General features: G+C 38.8%; 1 protein-coding gene across 1 annotated transcript in view; it reads left to right on the top strand.

Annotated features, from left to right (window-relative positions):
- gabra3 (gamma-aminobutyric acid type A receptor subunit alpha3) overlaps window positions 1-24,358 on the top strand; it is a 98,016-nt gene that overhangs the window by 10,871 nt on the left and 62,787 nt on the right. Inside the window, exon 2 of the mRNA XM_067607606.1 lies at window positions 22,529-22,635. Coding sequence (XP_067463707.1) covers window positions 22,550-22,635 — 86 coding nt within the window. The 5' untranslated portion in view covers window positions 22,529-22,549. The remainder of the gene's footprint in view (window positions 1-22,528; window positions 22,636-24,358) is intronic.

Genomic DNA, 24,358 nt, shown 5'->3' with positions numbered 1-24,358 from the left:
TCACTTTGGAACTCATGATTGAATCTTGACATCAAAATTACATTGCAGTTTTGACATATCTCCTACTGAGTCGGCATCTGCTCCCACCACAGTGCAAAATAATAAAAGCCTCACATAGATTACTCCTCCTGGGTTTGTGCTGTTTACTGGATTTGCCTGCTTAATTTTATCCATCAAGAAATGTGTATTGTTTTCTTCAAGGGATGCCACTGGCCCTAAGATAACACTGGGGTCTCACCCTAAAACCTATCTCAGATAGTACGGGAGGCTGTAATGGTGGAAAGTAAAGTGAATCCCTGCTGTTGCAGCTGTTCATAGTTTGAACCATGTTTAGAGCAGCTCTTCATCACATCCTCATACCAGTTGATTGTAGACTGTTTTATAGCCTGTGCAGAGGACTGTAGTGTTTTTAATGGAATTCAAAGTACATGTTGATTTCTGTGCCTCTTTTTCATAAGTAAGCTCACCACTAAGGCCATAGTATTATTCTTTTTTTTTTTTTTTTAATCACAGCCTGCCAGATGACTGTGAGCTTTTGGCCACCCTCACACTGTCTCAGCCTGCTCTTCATTGCACCAGGTATAGCAAAGGGAAAGAGACATTTCTTTTACAGAGATTATTTTACATCACTGTTGTGTTGACATTCTCAAACATGGTGTAGGTGTGATGATGAAACACACGGTATCGGTTAAATGCACAAGGGGATTTATAGTTTAAATTGTAATATAAATTGTTTCTGTCAAGAACAATAACTACCTGATTAAGTCAAGACCAGTCAGTTTTATTTACATAGAACCAAATCACAACAGAAGTTATCTCAGGGCACTTTTCACGTAAAGCAGGTCCACTCTTTATTTTACAGAGACCCAACATTCCCCCATGAGCAAGCACCTGACAACAGCAGCAAGGAAAAACTCCCCTTTAATGGGAAGAAACCTCGAGCAGAACTGGACTGTAGGTGGGCAGCCATCTGCCTTGACAACAACAATAATAACAATAACAACAACAATAATAACAGACTAATTATTTTCACATTATCTGCATTTGCCACAGGAAATCAGTTAGTTAAGGTTATAATGACTAACTAACCTAAATGCCTCAACAAGCCAAGGGAGTCATAGGGATAACAAATTGAAAAGAGTGAGATCAGACAAGGCAGCAGGGATGCAAGAAAAAGAAACATCAAAGATGATTTAAAAAAAGGCCTTAATTGTGATCTTACTATGTTGGAAACTAGGAGCTCTGACAGCAACAGCATGGTCACCTTTAGTCTTTAACCTTGACACAAGAACTGTCAGGAGGCTCCTGTCTGAGGATATCAGACTGCACACTAAGTTCAGGGACAACTTGGGGCCAGATCATTCAAAGAAACATTAGCAGTTCTAAAAATCAATGCTAAAAACAGGGGAGATGTGGTCCTGCCTCTTTGCATTAGTTAAAAGCCTTGCGGCAGCATTTTGAACACATTGTAGCAGCTGATAAGGCAAGCATTGTTATTGAAGTAATCATGAGCAAAAAAAATCATCATTTAAAGATCATTTCACAGTTCACATTTCATCTCCACTATTAAATATTCACAACTAACTGTGAGGATATAATAAGGCCAACATGGTTTTCTCACATTTCCTAATCCTGCAAGCACTTTTATCAAGAGACAGTGCTACTTTATTACATTTGATAGACCTTGAAAGAGCATCGTAGACATAATGTACCTCAACAAAATATCATTCATATTTCTAAGGATTTCTAAGGTTTTACCTTTTTGGTATCAGCCTGCCAGTAGAGCTTTTATTGGCATTGTAATGCACTGTGCCTGAAAATATACCCTACAAACATGAACTGCAGTTTATAATACACCTCTAATAAGACCTTTACAGTAGCCATGGGGCATTCCTATGAATACTGATTCAAACCTTATAATATTAAAACTGGGACTGTGTAAAGAAGTCAGTGCAGTGTTAGTTCGTCCTTCCACCTGCTCAAGAAAGCTTTTCTAAAAGATGACAGTGGAAGCTTTATATTAAACAGTACGTGTTACTGTATGTTAAGTATTTTCACAAGCAGAAATGCAACAAGCAAACTCCACAACAGCCACAAGTACCGGTCAGACAAAAGGCTGAAAGGATGACATTTTTTTACAATCAGCATAGATGCCATCCTACTGTCACTGAGCTGGGCAGTCAGGCCTTGCCTTGATGCATATCCATGAATGTCACGAATAAGCGAGAGGACAACTTTGTCGGACTCTGACACTCACCTTGAACAACTCTGACTTCTTGCCAAGAATGTGAACACAGTTCTCTATGAGGACAAAATGACTAGCAGGAGTGACTCTGTCCTCCAGTAGTGACTTTTTGTCTTCCATAATACATGCATATAATAGTAGGCAATAATGCAATAAACAATACATTTGTTGTTTTAGTGGAATCATATTGATATTGTGATATATCATTCTATTCTCAGATTCTTATCTTTTCCTTTAAATTTCAGACATTTTCAGCCAGATCATATCAACTATTAATAAGCTGTTTTACATCCAAGGTGCGAAAAGTATTCAGATGACATGTGTGGTTTGTTTACTCAGATTCCAGTCATGTTTTTCATATTTCCGGTATTGTGATGGCCTCATAAAAATTCAGGGCCAAGTGATTATCATATAAAAGTGAATACTGCCTGTTCCTGTTGGCTATATTCATTTAATTGCTCCTATTTTCAATGTGGCAGACTTGCATTTTACCTACAAGGTGCACACACTAAACTGGAACGACCCGGTGCTCTGTGTTTAGCATTCCGTGTCTGGTAACATTCAGAGTTTTGCTGGTTTTCAACTGTGGATGAGGAAAGAAAAAAAAAAAGAAACAGGACAGTCTTAGTGAATACAAACTCCGTGGAAGCTATTGTTGGAGTTTTATTGGCTTTGAAGTCTAAATAAAGATTATTTATATCCACGCTTATACTGGTAAAATGACCAAAACAATGAATTCATTATTAAGATTTCCATCAATTATTTTCTGTCAATTGACCAATTGATCGATTAATCAATCGTTCTAATCTAAAGTTTTTTTTATTGATTGGTGATTACTATTTTGTGCATGAGTGGCATGTGTATATAATGTGCAATTTCTTGGTATTTTGGAGCACTTTTTTATAAAAAGTTATTTTTCAATATGTAGTTGCAAAAGGAAATGATGACAGTGACAGTAGAGTAGAGTAGCAGTAAGTTGCAGCAGTATCCACATGATACAGACTGGTAGGACATGAAATGCTCAACAACAAACTGCAGAATCTCCTGAAAAAGTACAAAAAAAAAGCAAGACAGTCTTTCCTTACAGCCCCTTTATTGATCTGTCTTGGTTTACTCAGTATCATTAAGAATTAAACACTCCAGTGCTTTTCACCCCCATGTTTTAGTCAGGAATGTTGGGGAGTGTGGTCAGAAATTCAGACTTCTTTATGCTAACTGCACTCAGGATGAATAACTTTGATGATTCTTTGGTGAGGTCAAAATTTAAAATTGTACAATACTTTTGGTTTTTGGCTAAATACCCGCAAAACCAATAAACATTCACATGATTAGCCTCAGCTGTAATTTGTGTTTAGTGCCGTTATTATGCTGCATGTTAATACACCAAATTAAGATGGTCAACATAGTAAACATTATACAATGTATACATTGTGAGCATGTTCGCTCATGCTGTGCCTATGTACAGCCTCTCAGAGCTGCCAGGATTCCTGAAGACTCTTAGTTTGTTAATTCTTATTCTATAATGTTCAGTAGAGCCATGCCAGCTCATTATAGAGTGATGAAAGCCAGGATGAGATGCTGCTAGTTGAAATGTCAATAGATGAGATAGACGTATCATTGCACTACAGTGAAATGTGACACCACTGACTTGGCCTGAAACCTTCAGTCCATATAAGTCAGTGCAACAATGCTCCAACAATGCGTCTGTTTCATCATCTTCTAAAGACATTTTAACTATAAGGAAACATTGTCTCTGAGCTGTTTTGTTGTTTTTATTTTATGGATAATCTCATGTCACTAAAGTGCACAATATCCCATTATTATATTCCACAATATCTTCAACAGTGATGTTTTACCATGAGGATCTCAATAGTACTCCATGTTGATCTTTTCTACTAAACCGCAGAACTGAACAGAACAGGAAAAAAAAAAAAAATCACATCTTTGAACCGATGAAGAGAATGATGAGAACATAATATTCCCTATGAGCAGCGCCCTGGGAATTGAAAGCACTCACCACTTTGTTGAGAGCATTGTCTGCTGTTTATTTTGAGACCAGGCTGTGATCTTACTAGTTTACTGTATATCAGTGGTACCAAAATAAATGAAAGCTACCTTGCCTTTCAGAGGCTGATGTTTCTTTAGAAAAGAAAGTGATGATTTCTGTACAAGCCAGCATCACATCACCATGAGACACATTTCTAAGAAATTATTTTAAGCAGGGTCCTTAAAAGTAGTCTAATCAATTACTTCTAATTAAGACTTATTATGGACAGGTTTTTCAAGCCAGCCATGTCAGGCATCTGTTTAGCCTGTTAATTGTAATTTTGAGTCGATGAGCAAGTTTTCTTATAGTTGTTGGTTGCAGAAATCAATTCACAGCCCAATGAGTCTTTTCAAACTAGTTAAGTCACTTGAGGTTGAAGATAGCTGGGTGACATAATGTAGGAGAGTGGTGCCAGTGTACTTAAAGTGTGATCATGAGTGCCTAATCAGTGCTGAGCTAGTTATGATACTTAGCCCTCTGCTGATGTCTGCAGATGTCAAAGTCATAGGACTTATTCAGTTACCAATTTGAATTAGGTCATGCTTGCCCTTTCCTTGTAAAATCCATGCCAGATTTCTATATATTGCCAGCCTCTACTTAAGTTTAATAACACTTTGTAATGTTAGATGACCCATATACTTTAGTTACACCACATGGTTACTTTATAGCTAAACCAAATATAGGCATCTGTCATTTGCCATAGTCACATATACCTCCAATTCACCACAAACAGCCACATTTGTAACCAGAGACACTCACCAGTGCCTGTAGATTGCAGGAGTACTGGAGCATATCGGCCCCACACTCCATTCCTGCTCGAAACAGAGTAGCATGAACAATGCTTAACTGAGTCTTGCTCACCACAGCTGCAGTCAGTCAAACTTGTTGTAGTAGTGGCCTCTGCCCAACCAGCAAACTCCACCAGAATGATACTTGCTGCACCAGCAGTCAAAGCAGCTTTGATCACGAGAATTACTCTCACCACAGCCTGTCGGCCTGTACCGTAGCATCCCACACAGAGCATCCAGAATAATGCTCGTCACAGATACTCAGTCACGCTTGCCACAGTTGGGCTGATGCAGTCACAGTCCAAGTGGCCAGCTGCACCGAGCTGCTGTTTACCGTGATCTGCCACAGTTGTAGCCAGAGTTGCACTCGGCCTTGCTGCATTCAGCATCATTCTCGCCAGAGACGTGCTTACCTCAGCCACAATCAGTCATGCTCACTGGAGTGCTACACAGCCTGAGCAGCTGGCACTGTATGCTACATGAGACCAAGCAGCCATAGTTGGAGTCACACTTGCCAGAGGCACCCTCACAGCTGCCATCATTCACACTAAGTGGGATCCTACTGGCCACACAAAAAGCCCCAGTAAACATCTCATCCACAGAGATTCACAACTGGAGCCAAAGCTGATCACAGGCCTGTGCAGAGTCATACTCACCTCATCCCACAAGAGGGAAAACTGATTATTATCTAGACCAGGCATAGGTAAATTACAATGGTGGAGAATACTGGAAAAGCTATGAATTTATTTATGCACATGTGTTTGTGTGCTGCACCAACATCCATGGATGGAATTTAAATATGTCTTCTATCCATCTGTGTGGTGTAATATGAAGGTAATGAAACTTGATGTGTGTTTCCAGATTTGTGGCGTTTCACTTTTGCAGTGTAAGGTCTTTTTTTTGATGCACAGTATCTGCTCCTGAGATAAGATTAAATATTTCTTGCAAGCCTAATGTATTTCAGCAAGAACACCACCAGTAATATCCCTCTGTGTCATATTGGAAAACGGGTGGCCAACTCTTGCCCGTGGCATGCACGCCTATCTGGCTGAATGACGATAAGTTCAAATATGAATTGCCTACTTAAAATTCTCTCAAATGACAGTATTTGTTCAATATATGGACATTTATAATAAGAACATGACTCTGAATCACCTGTTCAAAGTGGTGAACTGTATCAGATTATGCTGATTTTCTGTATTTCAGCAGAAGCCTCTCAAGTTAAAAAAAAAAACAAAAAAAAATACATTGCTTATCTCCTGTTATGACCCTACTTGTGAAATATTAAGTATTAAAGGTTAATTTAAAAATCTGAACACTGTCTTGCTTACTGCTGGTTTGTTTCATATTTATTTAATACATGGTTTCAGTCGAGAACTCGTGAAGTTGTGCTGCCCTCCAATGTAGCTGTCACACATTCACAAGTGCACATTTTTAATAAAACTGATAAAGTATATTGGTGAAAAATTCTATCAATACTGTCAGATTTTCTCTGTAATGTCAGCAATCCCTCTTTCATGTTAAATCTGAATTTGGGCTTTACTACTACAGTATATAGCATATTTCTCCATTTAAACCAAACAGTCCAGATTAAATTTAGGCCAGAACCCGACCTCATTAATCATAAAGCTGCACTTTATTGCTCATATTGTATATAACAGTATATCCTTGTTTGGTTAGGATAAGAAAACAAGAACACATATTCAACACATTTTCTGGCTAAGAGGCAAAGACAAGCCTGTAGCACCTCAAGGTGAATCACCGCATGGATGTTTGATTTATGGTTTAAATTATTCTGTTGGGCCAGTCTAGTGCGTGTGCTGAACTCTACTGCTCTTTGTATGGCTATTACCAGAGAGTGAAACCTTGCATCCCAATTACAGTTAGGCTATATAGCTGTCATTCATGTTAGTAATGACTATAGCTTCTACTTGTACTGAACAGGCAGCCTGCCTATGAATATTTTGCCTGTTAGAGTGATCGATCACTACTGATCAAGCCACTTCAAAGATGCACTCTTATTGTAAATTGGATAGATTAAATCCCAGAAATTAAGTGACTCACATGAAAAATAAGTAGGCTCTCAACAGCAGCACAGGACATCATACATGCATGAATTGTGGTATGCGTGTTCAAAACTTAATTCTAATGTGCACACCAATGTTGATCACAGTAGTCAACATTTACCTTGAGGTATATGCCCATGTGTGACTGACCCATAACCTAAAGGAATATCCATCATGTCTAACTTTGATGATTCAATAAAAAGATTCAGGATATGGTCAGCTACTGTACTGTAGCTTTACTTTAAAATTAACAGGATCAGAGTTACAGATTCTAAAATATTTAGAGGAGTCATTTGAGAAAATGTTATTGCTTGATTGATCATAGCTCCAGTGCTCTCTGCTTTAATTTCATGACTCTATTTTATGTTGAGACATGTTCATCCTTTACAATATCATTGGTCTCTTAAATTAACTAGATAGTCATGGGCTGCATTGGATGGCAGTCTCCTCCAAACCACTTCTATACTGACTAAGACTCTACAGCCAGAGGCTTTGTTAGGCTGTATTCAAGCACAGTGGTGCTTTGAGCTAACATGGTGATGTTTAGTAGGTATAATGTTAACCATGGCCACCATTTTAGTTGTGTTAGTACACTTACATTTGCTAATTAGCTCTGAACACACAAAGTACAGCTTTGTGAGGCTGACGGGAAATGTCATTACATTTGCAGAACAAATTAAATTTTGACCCAGAGGAAAAGTCAAGTACTACCAAAGTTATTACAATTTGTCCTGAAGAGAAGATGTATATCTGTATCAAATATCATGGCTATCCATCCAGTAGTTGTACCCCAGGTTGGCGCTAACGGAAAAGTCATTAGGACTAAGTCATTAGGATAAATCATCTGGGAACCATGAATATCTTAGCAAAATTTCATGCCAATCCATCCAACATTTGTTGAGAGTTGTGTAAGTGGGGACCAACCGTTGCCATCCCAGTAAGGCCATGCTGCTAGTTCGGCTGATGATGTACAGTAAGGACAGAAAGTGAATATAGGTCTGGAGAACACCTGACATGTTCATGCACAGGCCATCTTTGTTGCAGTAGTGATGGAAAGTGTTGTATGGAGCATTTGATTAATGGTGATGACATGGAAGTCCCATCGGATAATAAACAGCCCATGTCATCCGGTGTGTCTTTACTCCCAGTGAAATTACAAGACCCGGCACAAAATGTAGCTAGACACATTTGCCCTGTAGGGTCTAGCCCTTCTCTTATCTTACTCCATTTCTCCTATTACTTTGGAGGACTGTCTGACAGTCCGCTGCCAGTCTTCTGAATGGACTGTTGTATGAAATCAATGCTATCAATGCTGTTACACTTTTTAGACTCACTTTAAGACCTAGAAGCTAGTTTTGATTTAAGTCATGGTGTACCAGGTTACTGGGCCAACAATTAAATGTTGCTGGAGAGGTATTACATTTGTGGCACAGGATAACCAATGTTGGTTTCAGTGGTATGACTGTAGAAGTTATGAAAAGATCAAATGATTGGCTTATCATTTTAATACAGAATTGTGGAAGTAAGATCATTACTTTTTGCTCTGTTACTGTGTGTGTTGGAAAGGAAAGTTCTCTTATTATTCTTGTCTCTCTCAAATTAGGTGATGCTCTGGGTTCCTACTTTTTAAGGAGGGTAAAACTCCATATATGTGACACCAGATCATATAACATCTCATGGCCTTATGCCAATTGGTTGAAAGTGTTGAAGATAATATACATTGACCAATCACAGATAATTTCTCCGTTCTTTCACAAACTATAATAGATTAGGTTTGCTCCTTGTTCATTGAGACAAGCTGATGCAAACCTTTGTGTGTGTTCTGTCTCCTTATTGTACAAAAATAATTTTTAATCTTCAACCCAGCAGTGTTTTGTGTATTATTTCGCATGTCTGTTCAGTGTTTTCAGACAATTTCCATGACATGACCTTATGATTTCCACTTTGTACTTGTTTTTACCTTTTGGGACCAACCAGGGAATGGGTGCCATCCAGTCCCTCTTTAATTAGCGAATCCCACATATTGCCTAGAGTACAGTATAGTATATAAAGGAAACTATCTGAGAACCCTAAAGCTTATGAGTTATCTAATACAGCACATTCTACTAACAGTTCATAAGTATAAGATTTAGATGTAGTAATTTGGGGGTGCAGTTGGAAAAAGTATTTTGCATAGTGCCTGAAAACCCCAATGTGACATGAAGGGTTTAGCTCATTAACAAAACTAGACAGTGTGGAAGTTTAAACAGCTGAGCTGCTGTTGCTTCTGGGCTCATCTTGAAATGTCTTTAGAAATATACTTTATTGGATACTAAATGTTAAAAATGAACAAGTGTGTAACTTATCTGTACAAAGTGATCCCTTGTTTATAATTTATGGATTCCTGGCTTGAAGCCAATGTTCCTCTGGGAGACAAATATGATGGAGCGGTGACTCAGCGTCCAAAAGTGGACAACAGTTTGTTCGCAGTTGAGTGATGGATATGCTGTCTCTCTATAAATGACTTTGCAGATAATTAGTTTGAGCACATGTCATCGTAAGTTTTAAATGATTTATTATGATACTTTCAGTCCTGCTTGTTAGCATAGTCATTTTTTATTTTGAGTTCTAAAGAAGGATTTTTATTTTTAATGCATCTATTTCATTGTGAGATTCCTATTGGTGAAAGTTGCTTGAATAGTAACAGTTCCTGTAAGGTTAATGTTCCAGGTGTTGAGTGTGTTGAGACTGCTTTGAAATCAAACAAAAATCTTTGATTGTAATTAGTCTTCAGGTCAATGAGTGTTCTCACAGCATATTTAAGGCTTGTGGTTGTTACCAATTTCAAAGTCATTTTCTACTGGATTTGGTGTCAAGACACCAGCTGACCCCCCCCCCCCCCCAGCCTTAAGCAGCCCATCAAGCACTCCAAAAACTGAATTGTTCCAACAATCAGACACCAGTGAGATAGCTAAGAAGGGTTTAGAAAATGAATCAAGTGAGCAATCAGCAGGTTAATCATAAAACAATTACTGCCATGCAAACAAGTGGAACATGCTGTTACCCTTGAATAATGCAGGCGCCCCCAGGGCCAATTAGTGGGGGTGCATCATCACTTCAAATGTGATTTCTCAGGTGATAACTTTGTCGCCACTGGCCTGATTTTTACAAAGACCTAAAGGGATAATGCAGTTTTGCACAGAGTCTGGTGTGCACTGACTCCAACTTTCAACATCACTGTTCATTCTGCTGGTTCCTAAGAGTACTGAATGATCTCATACACCTTGTTTATCATTTTTCAGTGTATCTCTATTCCTATATCCTTTTTCCACTGGCATGGTATTGCATGCTGTATCCATTGCATGCTTTGTCATGCCACACTCATTTGTATTCCCATAGCATCCTCACAGCAGTGGGTTGCTGTGCTGACCTGCAATATTATTCCCTGCACACAACATTACTGTGAACTGACTGGCTAAACATGTCTAAACATGTATGACCATGAAGGTCACTACTGAGAAGAAGCATTTTTGGTCCGCCTTGTTATGGAATTTTATTTCACTTTAAAATCCCTGTTCTTACAGTCATCAAAATATTCCTTTGGATCACTCTATTTTTGTGAATGGATCAGTTGCAAAATTTGCAAGGAATGAAGGGAAGGAAAGAGATGCACCACATGTGAACTATATAGCAGGCACTTCCAATCTCCATATACATCATATACAACATCCCAGTTGTCACAACACAAGCCTCCAGCCTAATGGAAATCTGTCATGAGTGCTGGCCAATCACCAGATCAGACTTTTGGTAGCTGTACTGTAAGTTGCACATATCACTCCACAATCCTTTCCAACTGGTGCCCATTTGGAACATTCAAAGCCAGTTTGGTTACCCCTCCTAATGGGCAATGGACTTTGTTCCAGCTGTAATCATAATCCATTGAAGAGATGCAGAACTTGTCAGTCTGAACAGAGATATTAATTTCCCCTCCATGTGGGGCCCCGCTCTGCTAGCCATGTAATGCTATCAGCTTTGAAGGAATCTTGTCTGGTTAAGCCTTTCACAAATGTTCTGTTTGACATCCATATTCTTGCTTAGAATTTATTTCCACTGATGGTATAAGAATGACATTCTTTTCCATATAAGAGCATCTCAATGGCGAGCTTGTATTTTTTTTTAGTTAAGATGCCTCTGAAATTAGACGGTTACTTTTGATGTAAATTAATAATCTTTTTATTTATTTATTTAAATTTTTGAGTATGTTTTGTGCTAACTGTAATGAGCAGTCTAAAATAATAATGAATGTACAGTATTTGCACTAGATAATAGGTGTCCTGATGTTTGGACAAATTGTTGTGTTCACTCTTCATAAATTAACACACAAGTTAGTATCAGAAGATAATGAGTTAAAAATTACAAATGGGTTAGTCAGTACAAAAGCACTCGATATATGTATGTTGTCAAGGATGCTGAATAGAAACAGCACTATTTTTGTATGTAGTTGAATTGAAACCCCAATTATCCACTGGACACTTCAACAACAACATTAATTGTATTGGGATTTATTTGTCTTTTATTGTTTTTTTCCCCCGCGTTTTTTTTTGTTTTGTCTTCGGTAAACAGTTGCTTCTTATTCATGCTCTTACTCATAAAGCTAAGAATGTATCTTTGCCTTAGAACGACTGCTAATGATGTTGTTGTTTTGGGGGGGGGGGGGGGGGGGGGGGGGGGGGGGCTGCTGTTGCATTAGCAGAGAATTACTTAAACTTGATGCCAAATAACACATTGGCATTTGCACCCTAAACTAGAGTATAAAAGAAGACCTTTTTGCTGTTTTGGAGGACTTATATTTCTTATATTAATTGCTGTCATTATGTAAAAAGCTACTTTCTGAAATGTAAATCTGTATCAACGTAGTCATTAAAGGGATAAACAGAATGTAAAGAATAAACAGAGATGGTTTGCAATCAGAATTGTTCAGCTGCAAACAGTGTATCAAGGCTGGAGGTCATGCATGTGCGCAGGTGGTGAGTGCTAGAGAAAGTATTGCTCTTCACCAGGAATCCGTGATGAACTCTGACAGATTTTACCTACAAGGCAGGCATCCTGTCCCTGTCTTAACAGCTGCTTTCCAGTTTTTTTGGTCGTTTTTAATTAGGGCTGCAGTGACTTGTATGCAGATCTGCAGCAGTTTGGGGTTCTCACTGTCTCTAATTGTAAAGTCACACTGATTTGCATGATTATTCTATTTATCTGATCAAATCTCTTCCTCCCGGCAGCGTAATTAATGTTATTTCGGGGACAATGGACCTGTTATGGTACGTTTATAATCAAGTGTGATTTCAGTAGAGAGTGCAGGTACTGTGCAGTACATATTGGATGTATTGTCACAACCCTTCCAGTTATTTTAAAACTACTGGTTGTAACCTGTCAATAAATAATGGAAAATATTCTGTAAATAATGGTATGCTCCCTGAGATACAGGCTTTTTTTTAATCATCAGGGTTATTGCGTCAAGACTGGTCATTGAGCTCTGTTGTATCAGTGTCTGGGAACACACTTGAGTCATTTCTATATTGTATACTTTGCAGATTTGATAAATGGATATCAAATATTGTAGATTCAGCAGTATCTATGGAGAATTACCCAGCTGTGCTCTGTGTGTGCAAACAAGCTCAACTGGGTAAGCATTATAGATCTTACCCATTTGCAACTTGACAGGTGAGAACTGTTGATGGCTTATAGAAATATTGAATCAAGGTGTTAGCCAAATCGGCTTTATTCACACACAGAGGGGACCGTTAGATCCATCCAGCAGCGAGAGGATTCTGCTCCCTCACTTTTACATGTGAAAAGGGAAGTAAAAATGGTTTGAAATGGATCATAAGGCCAGGGAGTAGTCTTAGATGAGGCCATTCCCCAAGCAGCAAGTCATCGTGATTTCATGGAGGCCAATGTGAAACGTTAGTGGGTTTAAACACTACAGCACCTGCGAGTACTTACAGGAATTTGCACTTCTCTGCTGTTTCTGTTATTGTTTTATCACTTGTCTCCGGTCTGCTGTTGCACAGCCTTGAAAAAGCCTAAGCCCCTGAAAGCCTTGGCTCGTCAAGTCTCAAGTCATTTTCACTGTCAGAGGCACTGCATTGTCACCACACCTACACTAGATCACATTCTTGTGCTTTCAGTTTACATTTTATTTTTGAAAAAAAAAGAAGGTTCAAGCTCCCTCTGAACATCAAAACACAAATGTTTAAGGGCTGTGACAGTGTTTTGCTTTTAACCACTTTGGCCTCATTTTTTGAAACCAGATTTCTGTTATTCCCTCTCTGCTGTCATGTAAATTTACACACAGCATGAAAATTCCAAATCTGCCTCTGTAAAAATAACTCCATCTGTGGTGTATTTTTTAAAATTAATTTCCGTATGCTAATAAATCACTCTGGTGAATTTCAGGATGACGTATGGTTTGCCAGCCCTGTGAGCATGTATTCAAAGGGTGAGTGCACTTTTTCGAAAATAGATCTTGGAGAAACCAGCACCTTATTACTGAGACTTACTGTAGATTCCTGCCAAGTTTTGCACTCATGAAAACAATGAAGTTACTTCACCTTAAATTCAGCTGAGATTAAATATGTTTAGCATTGATTAAACTGGACCAGCAGGCATTTAGGCTTCTTTATTCTACGGCTTTATAGTTCCCTTTTAGCACCTGTGAACAGTATACTCACACTGAGCATTAGTCAGCCAAGTCTTGGCACAGCAAGATGAAAATGACAGCATGAAATCTATCTTTCCTCTGCCCTAAAAACGGCTACAGAGACGTATTGTCATGTGGTGCTGTGTTCATAATGGATCCACTGTACTCTCATTACATGTCTGTGAGGAACAAACCTAAATCTTGACAAATTAGCACTGGCGTAACATAATAGTGATGGGGCCCCAGTGGTAACAGTTTTGCCCAGCAGCCCAGTACATTGATCATTTGGCAGCCTAATGATCATGGTATTGTACATGGCCACAGTCCCAAAACAGAATGAAAAGTTGTGCTCAGTCATTAGAGGTGCACCTGTGTTCCTTGTGCAGGGCATTGTTTACATGTCGCCTTTTAACTCTGAACACCAGCCTATGTTACTATTGTTCTTTGAGGATTTATCAGATTTTAAAAATTATTCATCACCAGCCTTATTGTATTCCTTTTGTTTTTATATTCAGTTCTGCTTCAATATGGCATCATAATACATGTTTTAGTTTACAGTTAGTGCAGAAATGGCTGACCTGCACCTGAATACAAGTCACTCACCAAAACCAATAAAGGGTGCAGTTTGAAATTCTTTTGACACTTTGTGGTAATAATAGACCACAAAGATCACCGCTAGATGGTCAGTGCATGACATGTCACATCAAACCAAATGTGACAGGATTTATGGCTATTTATAGTTAACAGCCTCTTGGATTACATGGCTATAGAGCTGTGTCCTAAATTCAACAATTACTACAGTCGACACTGTTTATTGGCTGATGAGTTCCGCTGTTTCTTTGGATGTCAGCTGTTCCTTGACATCCAGGACCGTGCAGTAACTGCACCAGGAGGATTTATTTGCATTTTTAAAAAATACCATGAACTTTATAATATTAGAGTTTGAGCTGCAGTTTGCTTTAGGTCATGACTGACAGCGAAACTATAAAAATAAATGAAAAACTAAATTGTCCCCGGATGACATCTTTCTAGTCAGAAACTAGGGCTTGCCACTTCTTATTTTACCACTTATTATCTTTATTGTTCAACAAATCACTCAGCATAGTCGTCCAGTCAGATTATTCAGTCAATTTGCATCAAAGGCATTTACAGCCTTTTAATTCTGTCAAATGTGATTACATTACTCATTGCATATGCTTTTTTTCCTCCAGACAAAAAGAAATAAACTGACAGTAGAACTGAAAACAAATGTTAGAAGAGCAGGGAATGTTGAGTGCTTTAGGTCTACTGTCACCTTAGGCAAGCTATTTTTAATTTGCCAACAAAAGCACCATGTCTTTTTTTCCTCCCTCCCTTCGTATTCTGTTTCAAGCTCAGTCTGAGCCCCAGGGACTGCTGAGCCCCTCATTTGCATGACAGGTATTGGTAAATCAGGTGCAGAACTGTAGACAGCAGGCCGGCAGCAGTCTTTCAACGCCTGTTTGTCTTATTCTTATGGAAAGGATTTGTCGACAGTTGACTAAGCTTTCTAGATGATTTTTCACTGCAGTTCTAATTGGTGCTTGTGTTGAGAGGACATGAATAGAAGTAAAAGAACAGAACAGAGATCCTATAGGAAATTTGATAGATGATGGCGTTTGTGGAGTGACTAATGAGAATGATTAAATCTTCCCTTTCTTTAGCCCTTTGAAACTTTGTTTTACTGTGTTTGTTTACTGAGCACATTATTAGAGCCTACCAGTATCTGTGATGTCTTTCTTTAATGAGAACCCATCCTCCCTTTAAACTACTACAAACTATAATCACTGTCTGCGGTGAAACTACACTGAACCTCAAGCCATACTGCAGAGGAATCTAAGTATTTTCAAACGATTTATTCATCCAGGACATTTAGAGCCTTAAAGATGACACATACGCAGTGATCATGGTCCCCATGTGAATGGAAGCGACTTGAATAGGTGGCAATATATGGCAGGAAATTAGCAATGCAATTTTCTGCCAGACATTATAAGACAAGGAAATGATACCTCAGACTCTGGAGGGCATCCTGTATTTTTATGGGGAACATAAAATCTTTAATGGATAATGATCCAGGATTAGATTTAACAAAAACACAGTTTGCAAAATGTACAAAGAGAAAAGAGAGAGAGGAATTGAAAACACTGGTGCTTAAAAAGATATGCACAAAAAAAAAATTAGGCCAGTATCTGCTAAACACCACAAGACCTGCCCTTTAGTTTGCCATCTCTTGAAAGGAAGATGAGGGCTGAAATTATGAAAAGTAACATTTCAACTAATTTAAATGAACCATACTCAGTTTAATTGCATTCAGAGGCGTCATGCATTCAGTATTTTTGAAGGGGCACAGTTTCCCAATGCATATATTAACATTCCCACCAAACCAAGTTGTTACCAGTAATTGGCTGCTACGTTATCATCTGTTGTCCCCCTATCAGCGCCTATCTTTAACTATGATGTCATTTATTATCAACAGTTTAATCTACTTGTCAATGTTGCATTTAATAGCAATTTTGAACATTAAATTGTTAGTGAAAAGGCTTTAAACTCACGGCTAACATTAGCTGGTTAGTTAGCCAACACTATTGATTGAAGAGACCTCACAAACATGTAGGTACTTTTTCTTTCTAACGCTATATAACTCTTGACTCTGTCAACAGCTCATGTTCGTCTGTTATTGTAGAAGGAATTTCAGTCAGAGAAAACCAATTAGTTAGCTACTAATAATAGCAAAGGAGAACAAGCTAACGCTATTGTTAATTCCTTGTGGGTGATAGTTAAAACCACTGATGCTAATGTCACTTAAAATAGAAAATAAATTCTAAAGCTCTAAGTAATATACAAATCCATTAATCCATTAAGTCATACTTTTTTATGGAGTGAGCTAAGATTGGGTATTCATATCTCACAGTGCGGTTAACACAAATGCAATTTGCAATGATTCTACATGACTTCCAAAGCTGATCAGCTCTACAAGCTTCATAGATACTACAGAGATCTGAAAGAAACCAAGTAGTCTAAATGGGGTGGGGTTATATGAATAAAAACATATAGAAACTGACTTTTGTTTCTATATTATGTTAGTAAGGCTAATTAAAAATGCTTATTGTGAAAATAGAATTTAACGATTCTAAAGTTATCCAGTCTTAAAAATTTGAGGGGGCACATGTTACACAATATACTCACTTTGGCTATCATGGAGCTTCTACTCCAGGTTGTATTTCTCAGTCAAAGGAGGACGGCTGGGCTGATGATTGCATATAAAATGGATGGAGGGACATTTTATTTATGGCACCAATGATACACAGTCATAGATTAATAAGGATGACTGTAAATATTGTTACATCAATAGCACCTCATGGCTCTTAGGTTTATGATGCAGAATGACAATGCATATTGATGCTTGTCAAATCCCCTGTTAGTACATTGATTGTCAACATGTTTAATACATATTTTTTCTATCTAATAGAATAAATTATTGAAGCACTGCATTTTCCTTAAGCTTGATGTGATGAAACATATTTTACTATATGAGCATTTTTCTGAACTATGCATTGCATAAAGTATCTACATTTATTGAAAAGTGAAGTAAAACTGTCATCATCCCTTTATTAGAAACAAGAAACATTTTTTTAAAATCTTGGTTTCAGGTTTTCATATTATTATTATTATTATTATTCAGGCTTTCATTATATTTCAAGAGCAGTTTGGCCGTTTGGCCTTGAGGCATCAAACTAGATTTCTTCCTCCTCAACAATCTTTTGTTCATTGCAGTATATTTTATAGAGCGTGCAGCAGTCAATAGCTGTTTAGTGACACACACTGAGAAGGTAAGGCTTGTGGTGAATGCCACAAAAGGTAATGTCAAAGTGTTGCTTTATTTATTAAAGCACCACTGTGTCACTTGAAGGAAGGAAGGAAGGCAGGAAGGAAGGACTGACTGATGGTAGGTAGGTAGGACAGAAGTTAGGATGGTAGGTACTTTTATTTACTCAGGGGAAACCAATAAAGAGCAACGCTCTCATTTACAATGGTGCCCTGCTAATACACAACCAAGCAAGTCATATAACCAAAAATGTAAAAACTGTAAAACCAACAGTCTTCTACCAAACATAAATACAACACAAACACAAGACAAATGACTTATAAATTACAAAAACTTAAAAATAAAATGACAGTAATATAAGTAGATTACACAATAATATTTGGATACAAACTGCAAAGAAATCTGTAGCCCTATTTGAGAAATGGAAAGTAATTGGTTGCTAATTCAGAGTTCTCTGCCAGTATAAAGACTTATTAGTTGTGGATCCTGGCAACAGTTAGCTCTAATCAATATTAAGACAACTCTTCTAAAGTGGTTTCACCTCAGAGTCATCACAAACTTACAACAGTACACAAGGATGGTCACAGGCTAGTGCAATCTCCCATCTGAACACTAACCCGAAGTCCATCCATTCATTTGTTTACTCCTCCTGTAATGATCAATGCTCTACAGTAACACAGAGAACACTGATTCCCCCGAGGAAAGTGTTTGATCCTCTCCCTGCATGGTGGCAATAAAAGGAGGGGTGAATCTCAAGTACATTGAAAGCCTTTTAAGTTCGACACAGCTGCTACAGTAATGCTTGTTTTTAAAGTAAAACATAAGGTTCAACCCCCCTTCCCACCCTAATAATTTTTGTACAGTCCTTATCTTATTTATACCTAACTATTACCAACACAGATGGGGTTTTAATAGTCAAGTCTCAAACTGAATACATTAAGTATAGATTCAAGATTTAAGAAGATTCAAGACTGTTTGCCATTTGCTCAGGTACAGATGTACAAGGGCATTGGAATTCTTGTGGGGATCTCTCAGTCAAGTAAAAAAATACCATAAAAATATGAAAATTGAATTATAAAATAAATAAAAAAGATACACACAATTAACAGATAATAAAAGATGTACATAGTAAAAAGTATAGAGTGTGTGTGTGTGTGTGTATGCTCAAGTGGCCATGTAACTGCTGCACCTCAGTCATTTGCAGACATTTGGCTTCCTTTCCCTCATCTTCCTGGTGTTTCTAGGCTGCATTCAATAGCAGGCAAGCCAATTTCCGAGCGCATGTATTTTTAATAATGTGAGGTCATTTAATCTTTTTGTAAATTACCAGACTGTAATCTCCTTGTAATAATTACCGATAATTACAGAGTTGGAAATGCAGTTGCAATGCAACATCTAGAGAGTGCAGATATAAGGAAGAAGGAAACGATGCAATGCTGTAATGTTTATTCCAGTTGTATTAATCTGGTAGTGTCTGGCCAAAATGAACACGTGGCAGGCAGGGAGGAGTTGATCAGCAACTCTGATGACTTGCTAGCTGTGGGAGGCTAACTCTCCCGAGCATTCTACTAGCCAACGTGCAATCGCTGGATAATAAAATGGATGACCTTTTCTGCAGGATTGCCACACAACATATCAGAGACTGCATGGTCCTGTGTTTTACAGAAACACTGGCTCAACCAAAAGACCCCCGATGAGGCCATTACACCAGCAGGCTATGCGTTCTACAGATGCAACTGCAGTGTGGAAGAGTGCAGTAAAACTCGCGGAGGGGGCACTGCAGCTCTCATCAAGCAGTCATGGTGTGCAGACATCAAGGTTTTAGCCAAATTATCTTGCAGGCCATTCTACCTACTAAGAGAACTACAGTTTATCATACCTCACATACAAAGAAGCTTAAAGCTGGACTGGTCACGGTCAGGACTGTGCAAAAGTGCTGCTTTGAGACAACTGACATGGAGGTGTTTAGGGAGGCCACAGACAACATCCACAAATATACAGAGACTGTTAGCTGTTACATCAGCTGGTGTGCATCCATGTGTGCCCCTCATGACTATCCAGGTTTTTCCTCGTCAGAAACCATGGTTTGATCAAGATGTCCAAGTTAAGAACAGGGAATGAAACATGGCTTTCCAGTCACAAACTACAAGGGAAACAAGCACGCTGTCACCTCTTCAGACATCATCCTCCCAGAAAGATGCTAATGCCCTTTACGCCCGCTTTGATAACTCCCATCTGGACACTTCACCAGCACTACCAACACTACCATGTGGCCCCAGGGAGAACGTTCTCCAGGTGATATGCGCACAGGCTCTTAAGGCAGCAGGGCCGGACAGAGTGTCACTTAGAGCTCTGAAAGCCTGTGCTGCTGAGCTGGCAGAGGTGTATACAGGCATCAACACCTTGCCGGCCCAGGCTGTCATTCCGCACCATTTTAAACACTCAGTCATTGTACCAATTCCCAAAAAGTCACATCAACCTGCATGAATGACTTCTGTCCGGCAGTGCTCATATCAGTCGCCATGAAGTGCCAAGAGACACTGGTGCTAAGATTCATGGACTCCATCATACCTGTGACCACCGATCCTCTTCAGTTTGCCTACCAGGAAAACAGATCAGTGAAAGATGGTGCGGGTCCCGCTCTCCACTCAGCCCTTGAACACTTGGACAACCCCAGCACCTAGCCCCGCTCATGCTCTTTCTGGACTATGGCCCAGCTTTTAACACTGTTAGTAGCAACACAGTTAGTAGAAAATCTGGCAGATCTGGGGCTGCCCACTCCCACCTGCAATTAGATTTGAGATATTTTGACAGTAAGACCTCAGGTGGTTAGAGTGGGGAATAGTGTATTAGTAGTGCTGAACATCAGCACAGGAACCCCCCAGGGCTGCTGCCTCAGCCCTAGACTCTTTTCCCTCTAAACTCATGACTGCCTGTCTACCCATAAACCTAGCTACATTTTCATATTTGCAGATGACACAACCATCTTAGGACTTATCAAGGGAAACAATGAATCACACTACAGGCAGCTGGTGGACAAAACGCCTTTGGAGGAAGGACTATTAAAAACCACAGAGAGGATCATAGGAACACAGCTCCTCTCCATGGACACTCTGTTCCCCCACCACTGCAGGAACAAACTGCGGGCCATTCTCAGAAACCCACATCATCCTGGACACTCTCTGTTTAGGTGGAGAAGCTCCAGGCACCAGCTAAGATACCACCAACCAGAGAGCATCAGAACAAACAGGAAGTGCTTCTACAACAGTTTCTTCAAATGACCATCATACTACTTGCAAAAGACATTCCAGCTGGTGTGACATACCTGGCTGCCCCAGCCCACCACACACACGTACTTGTTAGTATGTACATCTTTTATTATGTTTTATTATCATCTGTTAATTGTGTATATTTTTCATTTATCATTATGTGTATATCTTTATTGTATTTTTTATTACTTTAATTATTTATTATTATGTGCATATCTTCATTGTATTTTTTATTACTTGACTGAGATCCGCACAAGATCTTCCAATTCCCTTGTACACGTGTACCTGAATAAATGGTAAATAAAGTCTTGAATCTTCTTGAATCTATATTTAATGTATTCAGTTTGAGCCATACTTGACTAATAAGCCCACATATGTGATGGTACTAGTTAGGTATAAATTAGTTAGGGACTGTACAAAAATTATTAGGCTGGGGAGGAGGACTGGGCCTTATGTTTCACTTTAAAAACAAGCATTACCCTCTCGATAATTAAGAAAAAGAAGTCCAATACCCAACCCCCATATCTAAAGAATAATGTAACAGTATTGAAGTGGTGCAGGTTCTTTAATCAAATAACTATGAGAGAAATTGCATCTTTAAAAAAATAATGTACCTCAATTTAAACATTTAATATTGTAATAGAACATTAATTTTCACAATGTTGCTGTATCACAATTGTGCCACCCGTATGCATATCACAAGTAAAATTAGCATTATGCCAAATTTATAACAGGCTAGGCACTTAAACCAGCTGTGTTTCAGAGCAGCAGCTGGACACTTACAAGGGACTGTTCCCTCCAGGCAGTTTCCCAAACAGCGCACTGGCAAATGTTATAACCCAAGTTAATTACTATTACAAAATGGTTGAAGTCCACAGCTCACTGATGTGCAGAAGAGAGGGAAACAGCTTTCCAGTATTGCTCGTTTTACGCACCAGGTGATTTGGTTTCATGCCCAAAGTCATACAGTGGAAGAATGGAAGATCAAGTGTGTGTGTGTTCAGTTCAACCCCAGACTGAAGAAAACACTTGAGCCGTACAGATCATATTAATTATGTTGCAAACTGTAAACAAACACAGTCAACATGTTTGCACTTCACTATATTGATTGGTGGGAGAGAATTACTGGCAACGTGCGATGCTGAACTTGCATTATATGATAGTCAAACTTTTTTTTTGGCACATTTAATAGTCCTACTTTCTGTTCTGATGCAAATAACTGACTGTATAGCAAAAAAAAATGAAGCGATAAGAAAACATTCAATCACTATTTAGATCCGCATGAATTGTGTTTCTTAAAATTGACATATTGGTCTTTCTAGCAACTTGTTGCCATGCTATCTCTGGGAAAAGGACTACATATGGCAAAATGCACCTTTATTGCGCACAAGAAAGCCAGCTTATTGATGTAACTATTCAGTCTCTCTTTTTTTATATATATACACACAGTGTATACATTTCATAAGGGAAGGCTGAATTAAAATAAAATCTTATCATTTTGTCAATTCACTTGTGAGCTGTTTGCCAGTCTTTGTCAGTTAATACTGTAGCTTAAATATTCTCCCTCTCACTCTTCTGTCATTTCTACAGGAATCTTCTGTTTAAACTGATATGGCTGCTGCACTTTGGAAGCCTAAATCACTGGACTTGGGCTTGTGGATCTTCCTTCTGCTCCTCAACCTCATTCCTCAAGCCAGGTAGAACAACACAGTGTCTCACCTTCCAGTCTCTCTCTTCCTCTATTTGCTATTTACAATCTTCCCTTCTCTCAGCCCATTTCATTCCCCCAACTCCTTCCCTCCTGTTGATATTCTGGTGATGTGTTCTGTATAAAACCTGTATTAATCAGGCTCACTGCTGCACTAGACTAGTGTAATCAACATCCTTAGAAGCAAAAGTTCATCTATATTGTGAGCAGAGAATAAACAAGATTTTTTTTTTTTTTTATATATATATTTTTGTTTTACACAGGGAAATGGTCTCAGCTGTGACTGTCAGTTTGCCAAATGAAATAACCACATCATATAGTGGTGTTACTGCAGGACTGCCTAGGAAAGCACACTTGGTTTTCAATAGTTTATTAGTTTTTTCTCTTGCACTCTCAGTAGATAGTTTCTGCACTCAAGGTCTACCTGGACAACATTGTGACTTTCAAAATGTTTGGAGAAGATTAAAATAGAGCCTGTGGCACTTTGTCCTAAATTAGGCCAAAAAAAATGAGAGCAAAAATAAAGTGAACTTATCCTCCCATCTAATCGCAGCTTGTGCTCTCCTCTGCACCCGTCTAAATTTCACTGACTGGTGTATTAATTTGCATTGTGCAGCACACCACAGCTATGATTGTCCATTCACAGCATTTTCACTCCTGCATCCTGTGCACATTCTTCAGTCCGTGTGTCAAGCGAGTCAGCAAAAAAAGAAGCTCCAGTATGTCTAGGAGTCATTCTAGTCACACTCCTTGTAATTTCAAACGAAGAGATTGCACAGGTTGCCATGTTAGCATTGTTGATAAGGTAGGATGTTGTGGCAGGGAGACGCGGCAGAGTGTAAATCACGTTAAGATTTTGCACGCTATAAGAACGGCTCACCAAACCTGGAAGAAAGCAGGCTGGGGAAAGAAATCAGAACAGTGTGACAGGGATTAGCCCAGTTTGCTTTGTCGTTGTGCCACTTGGCTCGCCTTGCTTATTAGGAGCACACAGCGTTTGTAATTACATTATATAGAAATGTGCGGCCAGGGGAAGGTGCTAGCCAAGAGGTCTTTAACAACAATATGTGCCTTGGCCTTACTGTACACTGCCATTCAAGACAAGGACATAGTGTATGTAGTTCACCTGAACAACTGAGGACCAAACCTGCTGTTAGACCCACTTTTTCCACATACTTGTGTGTACTTTTGGTCTGGTTTGGTCTGGCTATTTCTTGTGGGTTGGCCAGGAAAATCTACCATTCAATGATACTTCACACAAGAGCTGTTACACAGACAAATCGATGATGAAAATAGTCATTAGTTGCAGCACTACTTCACACAAAAGTGTGGGTCCAACTTTGTGGCTACAGTTTGATAAGACATTTCCTGTTTCAACATGATAATGGTCCTGTCCATAAAACCAGGTTTTAAAGAAATGGTTTTTACAGTTTTTTGTGGAGGAACTTGACTGGTCTGCACAGAGCACTGACATAAACCCCACACTTTCAGGATGAATTTAGAACAGGAACTATTAGCTCGCACCAGACCAACTTCCAACATCTAGTGGAAAGCCTTCCCAGAATAGTGGAGGCTGTTAGAACAACATATTATTTACACACTGTCATATAAGGCTACAACTTATACTTAATTAAGTTTATCTTAAGCTGAGTTATAACTAAAATGTATCCATTCAAGCATTTTTAGATTTAGAAAGTAAATCATAAGCACCT

Source organism: Thunnus thynnus, chromosome 13, assembly GCF_963924715.1.
Source record: "Thunnus thynnus chromosome 13, fThuThy2.1, whole genome shotgun sequence".
Lineage (NCBI taxonomy): Eukaryota > Metazoa > Chordata > Actinopteri > Scombriformes > Scombridae > Thunnus > Thunnus thynnus.
Note: the sequence above shows the minus strand (reverse complement) of the source record. Positions and strands in the feature narration are given on the sequence as shown.